Source organism: Gouania willdenowi, chromosome 20 (genome assembly GCF_900634775.1).
Source record: "Gouania willdenowi chromosome 20, fGouWil2.1, whole genome shotgun sequence".
Lineage (NCBI taxonomy): Eukaryota > Metazoa > Chordata > Actinopteri > Blenniiformes > Gobiesocidae > Gouania > Gouania willdenowi.
In genome coordinates this window covers 5,005,402-5,015,035 of record NC_041063.1, presented here as the reverse complement: position 1 = coordinate 5,015,035, position 9,634 = coordinate 5,005,402, and the positions used below count along the sequence as shown (strand labels likewise).

At 40.9% G+C, this 9,634-nt stretch overlaps 1 protein-coding gene across 1 annotated transcript; it reads left to right on the top strand.

Annotated features, from left to right (window-relative positions):
- Positions 1-2,771: 2,771 nt before the first annotated feature.
- LOC114454583 (WD repeat-containing protein 37-like) lies at positions 2,772-3,702 on the top strand. The gene is made up of 4 exons (XM_028435141.1): positions 2,772-2,870; positions 3,211-3,255; positions 3,423-3,499; positions 3,584-3,702. Exons 1-4 carry the CDS (start codon positions 2,849-2,851, stop codon positions 3,674-3,676), a joined length of 237 nt encoding a protein of 78 aa, XP_028290942.1. The 5' UTR covers positions 2,772-2,848; the 3' UTR covers positions 3,677-3,702.
- The last annotated feature ends 5,932 nt before the right edge of the window (positions 3,703-9,634 follow it).

Below are 9,634 nucleotides of genomic sequence, written 5' to 3'. Positions count from 1 at the left end.
GCTTTTTACTAAGAAATTAAATCAAGTCGACTCACATTCTGGAACGGCTCTCGTCGTTCTTCAACAAGTCAGATACTGAAAACCTACTAAATACCCGTGTTTACCCTGGACTACACCAGTGTTGATAACCTGTTTGTCAGGTTATCACTCGTTTTTAGGAGTCATTGCTTTCATTACTCCTCACAACAGCATGAAAAGCACAGTTAGATGATCGCTGAGTGCATCCTAATCCAGATCTTCCCCAAAACAAGCCACACAACACTCACACATGCTGTCCATTAGATGAGTGGTTCTCAACCTTTTCAGCCCGCAACCCCCAAAATATAGGTGCCAGAGACTAGAGACCACCACTAAAAATGGTGGAAAAGGTGGTGAAATGGGATTTAAAAGACAAAAATTGGTATAAAGTTGCTAACTAGAGTGACCAAAAATAGATGGAAAAAGTGGTAAAAAGGGTTCGAAGTGTCAATATTGACAATATATGGGGGGGAGGGGAGGGGGGGGGTTAATGTAAGAAATACTTTGGTTTTTGTTCCCATTTTTCATGAGCTGAACTCAAAGATCTAAAACATTCACTAAGATTGCAGCACTAATAGGTGTGTGTGTAGACGTGGTTGAGACCGCCCTATTTAAATGAACATTTTGCTGGTTCAACGTGGACAGGTTAGTGCACAGAAGCACAAAATGACATTTGAAGAAGTTTAATAGGAGGCAGGTGGACTTCTCTGTCTGCACAAATATTCAATAATGTAAAAATATAAATAAACAAATACAAATGCTGTTTAATAAACTGCAAAATGTTATTTTTTCCCCCTAAATTAATGTGGCTGCTCCTCCAGGTCCTTTAACTTTGCTATTATCAGTCCATGGAAACAGAAACAGCTTTGGACACAAACTATTGATCTGTTGATGCCATTGATCAGAGTTACTGCAGCAACAGATAAATCAGTCTGCAGCAACTGAAGATGATCAACTGATCATCACCCAGCAGGTCTGAGCTCCTGAGTAGCGCTGTGTCACGTACACTCGGATGTGAACCTTGTGCCATTGCTGCAAGTGGACGAGCTGCACTTCACAGTACACTCCCAACTCAACAGTGCACCACAGTTATTAAAATGTATTTAATGCTGTAGTTTGTCAAGCTGAGATCTCCCAGTTAACATGTGATTATAGTAGCTGAATAGACAAGGTACTGCGCTTAAAAGCATAAGGTTTTGGGATCGAACCCACCATGAGCCACCTTTCTTATTTTGTCTTTTTTGGGATGTCTGGAATACATCTGCAGAGCAGACCAACGTTGAAATGACGTGATGGCCTGAAGTTGAGACGACGTCTCTGGTGGGTGCAGAATGAACATTTTTACAACTTTCTAGACATCATATTCTACCTAAAACGCTGCAGTGGTGCAAACTTTATTTATCAATCTATCATGCGAATGCCCATTAGAATTAAACCAGGGAAATTGCACACTCTATTTACCCACAAATATACCGCTTTATAACACTAGAGCACAGAGTATGTACACCTCTTTTACATCCAACCTTCAAACACAAACTCATTTGGCCATAATTGACAACTTTACTTCCACATAAATGCATACTTCTGATGGGCACTGTACTAGTTTATTAAAAACAAGATGGCAAATCATATCAAATGCATAGATAAATGCATTCATTATTCAATATCAATTATTCAGACAAATTGAGATTCTTATTAGGTTGAAGGACCTGGTGCCAATGAGAGGGGGCCGTGCCTCATGCATCTGTAGTTCCTATGTTCATACCAGGGTGTCCAAATGCAGTCCAGCAGGATTTGAATGTGTCCCTGCTCCAACACTTCTGAGGGGTATTCCATAAAGCGGGTCATGTTCAGGCTCAAATGAGGGAAACTCTGAGTATCTCATTCCAAAAAGCGAGGTATGTTCTTCTCTGAGTATGTTTCCATGGCAACATTGTCCGTGAACTAAACCTGGTAGCTGACAGGTTTTATCAAAGAAACCCTGGGTTTCTACCTGGCTCCGCCCACCTGAATACCGTTTCTGAACACTTTAATAAACCTTAACACTTTTCTCTGAAACACATTAGTAACATCACACACCACAGACGTGTTCACATCATTACTAATGTTGTTTGCTTTACGTTTTTTTAGTTTGTTTTTTCTGTCCAAATGGTAGTTTTCTTTCTAACATTGTGGATACAGATCATTAAGTGAAAGACACTGAGAGGTTGATCTGCATGAAAACATCTACTGACGTCTGTAGTAAAGTTCAGTGAATACAAACCTGTGGATAATATAAAGGATGAGATGAAAATTTACAAGTTTCTGTGCAGAAACCATGTTGTTTGTGACGCTTGAAAACAAGAAAAATGACAATGAATGAACCACTGTAAAGGCTCGTAAATAGTTTGTAGTCTGTAGAAAGTTTGTCACCTGAGGAAACTCACTTTAAGTACAGGTGAATGATTGCAGGACCCATGCAGCACTCCTGAAAACGAGTGGTTATCAGATGTGTGCTCCTGGAGCGATGTTCAATGTCCAGACATTTATACATATCTGATAGAAAAACCCAGTGTATAAACAACAGAAAACCTAAATGTATTATAGATATATGGTTTATTATTTTTTTTGAAAATTGGAAATGTGATGCAGATTTATTTTAGTTGATTATACATTTTGTTTTGTTTTTTTTTGGCATATTGAGTAATAGTTCTGCACGGTTTTGTGCAAGCTGGTTTTTTTTAATGCATTGTTTGAATCATTCCAAGGACTGAGCTGTGCAACCCACGGACTGGATGCTATGGAAGGTGATGCTGCTACCTGAGAGGTCTCCAAGGATGTTCTGGATCTGATGACCACCTGTGTTCCAGGAGGTTGGTAGGACAAACAAAGGATTTCACATTTTCGTTGGAGGATTCGCTCATTTCTTTTATTATTTTACCTGAGATCTCAGATGTTTTTTTGTTACTTTTCCTCTTGGGTCAGGCCTTATACCATATATATATACATCAGAACTATAAAAAACTACAAGAACTTTAAAAACTATTAAGTTTTTAAAGATTGCACTAATTTATTTTCTTTTTTTTTGTTTGGGACGAATATTTGGGTCTTCATTCAATGACATGTTATAGAGAAAGATTAGATGTTTAAGTGTTAAAATACACTTTATCCTTTTCCCCAATAAAGCATTTCACTGTTCTTTTCTTTCCTCAGTAAACTCCATCAAGTTCCATCCGACGGAGCAAATGGCCCTCACAGGTGTGTGTGTGTGTGTGTGTGCGTTAATGTATGTGTTGCTTCAGGACTGCTCTAGCCTTTTGTTTCCATGCTGAGCCTGTCGTCTGCAGCCGTCCTCATTGTGTTGATCTGTAAACACTTTCTTGTTTGTTCATGTGCACTTCCACATGCCTTTTTTTTTTTCACAGCCTCTGGGGACCAGACGGCTCACATCTGGCGCTACATGGTGCAGCTTCCAGCGCCGCAGCCTCCTCCAGATGTTAGCGTGAGTGGCGTTGGACTCTTTTCATTGTGAATCAATCACAGTGAGAGCAGAGACGTCAGTGTAGACGTGTGACTTTATCCTCAGGCTCCGTGTGACGACGACCAGGACTCGTCAGACAGGGAGGAGGGGGAGGTGGACGGCGAGGGTCCCTGTGTGGTCCCCACCAGAGTCGTTTAGGGAGAGAGTTGCGACAACGGAAGTCCAAAATGCTTGACCTGTCGTCACGTGATTCATGTAAACAAATTTGTTCCCCGAAAGTTTTTGGCGGGCCATTCAAATCCATTGATTCCGAGAGACATAACTGAGATTTTTGGTAATTTGTCATCAATAACTGCCATTGATTTACAATATTTATACAGTACACCGTCATGTGTATGTGTATATATGCTCGGTTGGAGAGAGTTTGGAGAGGGCGTTAAGAGAGAGGTCATTTAGGTTAGAGAGGGACCGGAGAGGGTCCCATTCCTCTCTCTAATAACACTCCCTCTATGTCTGCTTCTTCCCTTGTGTGTTTGCTCCTGTACTCCTTCTGGCTTTTGTCTTGCAGGTCCGTGGGATCCTTAGTGTGGAGTTACAGAGTCTCAACAACTCTGTCTCCACCCTTTCCTCTGCACACACCCAACACAGCATAACGTGGATGGCTGTTCATCATAGGAATGGGATCCACACAAGGTTCCTGCTACTTAACAGAAGGTTTTCCTTGCCGCCATGATGAATTCATGTTGGGTGTGGGATACATATGTATGTGTATATACGTATATATGCATATGTGTGTATCCATAAAATGAAGAGTCCGTCCTTAAGACTGCTCTACTGTAAAGTGTCTTGAGATACCATTGGTTATGATTTGGCGCTATACAAATAAAGATTGATTGATTGATTGTATACAATTTACGTTTATGTAGTTCCATAAATATTTTTTTTTTCCCTAACATAAATTTTTTTAAAGATTAGTGTAAACAGCTAGCTTACCTGCTTTTTTGACGGAGTTAAGGCCAACATTAATTTGATTAAAAACCCTGTTGATATGTATTGTATACAGGATGTATTGATTTAAATTTTCGTTAATATATGGTATTAAAATTAATCACATCCCAATGTTTATTGACATACTAGCCATACTACTTTTATGCATACAACCAACTTCAATGTGGGGGGGGATTAAAAATCATACTAGTTTATTTTCTTCCATTTCCTATGTAATCTTAATGATTTAATGTAATTTGTCAACCCCATGAACTGTCACCTTAACGTGGTGGGGTTGCGCCCGAATGATCCTAGGAGCTATGTTGTCTGGGGCATTATGCCCCTGGTAGGGTCTCCCATGGCAAACAGGTCCTCGGTGAAGGGTCAGACTAAGCGAAGTTCAGAAAACCCCATTATGGATAAAAATAGATCAAGGACCGTGACGTCGCCCGGTATGGCGCAGCCGGGGCCAAACCCTGGAGCCAGGCCCGGGGTTGGGGCTCTAATGCGAGCACCTGGTGGTTGGGCCTTTACCCACGGGGTCCGGCCTGGCTTAGCCCAAAAAGACAACGTGGGCCCGCCCTCCTGTGGACCTACCACCCGCAGAGGGATCCATAGGGATTGGGTGCAGAGAGGACTGGGTGGCGGTCTGGGGGGGGTGCCTCGGCTGCCTGGTCCGCGTCCACAGCTTCTGGCTGTTGGGTCATTGAACGTCACCTCACTGGGGGGGAAGGAGCCTGAGCTTGTGTGGGAGGTTGAGACGTACCGGCTCGATATAGTTGGGCTTACCTCCACGCACAGCTTGGGCTCCGGATCCCAACTCCTGTAGAGAGGCTGGATGCTCCACTTCTCTGGCATTGCCCCCGGGAAGAGGTGGTGGGTTGGGGTGGGCTTGCTTATTGCCTCTCTAGGTCGGTGGAGAGTCCTTGCCTCAAGTAGAGGAGTTCAAGTATTTCGGGGTCTTGTTCACGAGTGAGGGTCGTATGGAGCGTGAGATTGATAGAAGGATCGGTGTGGCGTCAGCAGTGATCGAACTGTTGTGGTGAAGAGGGAGCTGAGTCGGGCGGCAAAGCTCTCAATTTACCGATTGATCTACGTTCCTATCTTCACCTATGGTCATGAGATTTGGGTAATGACCGAAAGGACAAGAATGCGGATACAGGCAGCCGAAATGAGTTCCCTTCGCAGGGTGGCTGGGCGCACCCTTCGAGATAAGGTGAGAAGCTCAGTCACCCGGGAGGAGCTCGGCGTAATTTATTTTATTCCAACAAAATAAATCACGTTTAAAAGTATTTTCTCTAATTCCACATTGCAATGGTAAAATATATTGAACCTTGTGGTTAAGGCTGTGTTGCTAACTTTATCCAGTAAAATGGTAAATGCAGTTCAGACGGGAGGTGGAACAGCTGGCTCTCTGGTGCAGTCAGAACCATCTGGAACTGAACCCGCTCAAGACTGTGGAGATGACAGTGGACTTCAGGAGAAATCCCCCCCACTCCCCCCCTTACCATTCTGAATAGCAAAGTGGCTACCGTGGACTCCTTCAGGTTCCTGGGATCCACAATCTCACAGGACCTGAAGTGACCTCCCACATAGACACAACCAGGAAAAAGGCACAGCAGAGGATGTACTTCGTCAGCTGAGGAAGTTCAACCTGCCCCAGGAGCTGCTGATCATGTTCTACACCTCCATCATTCAGTCTGTTCTGTGCACCTCCATCACTGTCTGGTTTGGATCTACAACCAAACTAGACAGACACAGACTACAAAGGATAGTCAGGACTGCAGAAAAGATCATTGGTGTTGATCTGCCCTCCATCCAAGACTTATACCTGTCCAGGGTCAGGAAACGGGCAGGTAGCATCACTGCAGACCCCTCCCACCCTGCACACAATCTGTTTAAACTCCTCCCCTAAGGCAGACGCTACAGATCACTGTACGCCAAAACTACCGCCATAAAAACAGTTTCTTCCCCCAGGCTGTCACTCTGATCAACACTAAACAGTCATAGAGTGTCAGACCTGGTTCTGTGAAATAACCCTGGAACTAAACATAACAACCTTGGATCAACCTGTCACTGTGAATGTTCATGTACATATACGTATACTATTTAATTTAAATGTTCACCTGCACTACTCATCAATGCACTACTGCACTATTATCTTATTATTATTATTATTATTATTATTATTATTATTATTATTATTATTATTATCTTGTTATTTATTTAGTTTGCACATATTAGTCTAACTACTCTTTATATTTATGTTATACTTCTTTTTATTTATTTTTCTTTATTCTAGTTGATTGTTATTATTTAATGTTTACACTATCAGAGAGAGCACAGTTAACCAAGACAAATTCCTCGTGTGTATTCAATACATTACTTGGTCAATAAAGTTGATTCTGATTTATGAGGCCATTAGGGGGCGGTGTAACACAAGATAACCCATAAACTGATTTATTTTAATTTACTTTGTGTTTAAATCTCTTTGTGTCTCTGTAGTTTTGTCCTCTTGTAATACTTTATTTCATTGATAATAAACAGGGAGGATTACGTGGAGCTCATTATATACGTCTCTAACATGTATAATTCCTACAGATCCTATTCTAATTCTTTCCCATAGACAATAGCTGTAATGAGAGATTAGGCCCCAGTATTTCACAGTAAACAACAGCTTTTCTTTCCTCTGTTCTAAAATCACCACCTGTCTTCTCTGTCGGTGTGGGACATTCACAGCAACCAACCTGGGGACCAATGGTTCTGTTGCTCCCAGTTGCTCCTCGTCTGCTGGGAAAAACACATAGAAGAATGAAAGAAATAAACTTCAAACTGTCTGCTCACGAGGTCTTTTATAACATTAAATAAGATGTACTTTTGTTTGGAAGACTCTAAATTAGTTTGAAAATCTCTTTTACATTATCTTGGTTAACAACAGTAGTAAAATAACACAACACATAGTATAGAGATGGACCACTTTAATCACAGCGAGGGCCATAAAAATGAACCGAGGACCACATGTAGAATAATCACCAATATGACCATTAAAACAGGAAAGAATTAAGGGTTTGTGTGTTTTTAACATTTTGTGTATTTCTATTATTGTTTTGTGTGTTTTTATGTCATTTTTGTGTTTTGTGTTGTGGGAGTCATTTTTGCGTAGTTTTTTATTTTTCAGGGATTCTTATATAGTTTATGTGTTTGGTGTCATTTTGTATATATTTTCTTGTGTTTTTTTATTTTACTGTATATATTTTTGTTGTGTATTTGTGTATCTTTGTTGTCTTGTATATTTTTATTGTTGTTTTATGTGTTTTTGTTGTCATTTGTGTCTCTGGAGTAATTTTTGGGGTGTGTTTTATACTTTTCAGTCATTCCGTATATCATTTATGTGTTGGGAGTCATTTTGTATATTTCTGGTTTGATTTTTTTTTATCATTTTCTTCATTTATGTTGTCAATTTGTGTATTTTTCTTGTTTTGTATACAATAATTTGCAGTTATTCTTTCTACATATTGTTTTGTGTGTTTTTTCTGGCTTTTTCTTTGGGTATTTTTCTTTTGCATTTTTAGTTTTTAGGTGTAAAGCAACATCTATCGTATCTCATTAACAAAAAACGGTAGAAACTCATCAGATAAAAAGAAAAAAGTAGATGAATGTGATACTTTTTTTTGAACAGGATGTGTTTTGTAAAAATAGCTGCAGGTTTATATTATCATGGATAGTTTATATGTACTGTATTATTGTTTATAACGCACTGATAAGTGGTTCTTAAACACCCTCTTATCATTCATTTGTATCATCCACTTTCCATCAGCTGTTCTAAGATCCTCCCACAGTCGCAGGTTGTCATCTCTCCTGCTAATGTTCCACTAAGGCTAAAGGCGTGGCTTATAATGGCCTAATCTGCCCGTCTCTCATGTGGAATCAGTGCAGGAGTGTGTGATGCTTTAATAGGCAGAAGAGATTCAGAGCTAGAGGGGAGACGGCCTCTTGAATCCACCTACTTCTCCCACAATTCCAGTTAACGCCCCTGACAGTGCACTTTAGCTGAGGCGTAATCACACAGTAATGACAACTGTGCAGGCTAACCATGGCCAACAAGAAGTGACAGCGCACTTGTTCTACCAAGCAAAGGCCTTGTAATGTTTTCCTGTTCTGCCATCGGAGACGTTTGATCAAATGATCCGTCGCACACACACATGCAGTGAGTCCGTGGTTGTGTGTTTCAGCGAGAGGGCCTGATGCAGATTTGATGTCTCAATAGGAAACAGCAGCACTTTCTGCATATTGTTGACTGGGAAATATAATATAATATATATTATTTCCCTCAGTTTAGACCAAAAAAAGCAAAACAATGTGAAACATTTCCGTAGACTTTAGAGTTTAGGAGGAGAAAAAACGTCCCAGAAACCTACAAACCATCCCCAGTGGTAGCACGTCTTCTAATGTTTATAGTCCTTATATTAGCATTCTACTGCTGTCAGTTAGCCAACACCAAGAACAAGAAAAGACCAAAGTTTAGTGTTCTATATTGAAGATTACTCCTGTAACATGAACAAATGACCCCAAGGTTGAGAACCCCTGCACTAGATCTCAGGTTCCAAAAGTGGGGTATGCAAATTGCCACAGTCGGAGGCAGAGCCCCGCCCCCTTCATGAGAGCTACATTGTTATGGGGTTCATATATATTTTTAGGGGTGGAGTTTCTTGGTCACAGTGTGTTGTATGCGCAAAAGTTGGGAGATACTAAAACCCGGAAACATTTGTAAACATTTCGAGGACAGAGTAAATTCTGCCCTGTACTGCATGCAAGTTATCATTTTACTGGTTGTTAGAGCTACTGTACTATCTTTACCAGGGAGCAAATATTTATTCCTGGTTATTGTTTTCTGGAGTTAAATACGGCTTTATTTACTGGCACACACCTTTCCTCTGCACACACCCAACACAGCATAACGTGGATGGCTGTTCATCATAGGAATGGGATCCACACAAGGTTCCTGCTGCTTAACAGAAGGTTTTCCTTGCCGCCATGATGAATTCATGTTGGGTGTGGGATACATATGTATGTGTATATACGTATATATGCATATGTGTGTATCCATAAAATGAAGAGTCCGTCCCTAAGACTGCTCTACTGTAAAGTGCCTTGAGATACCATTGGTTA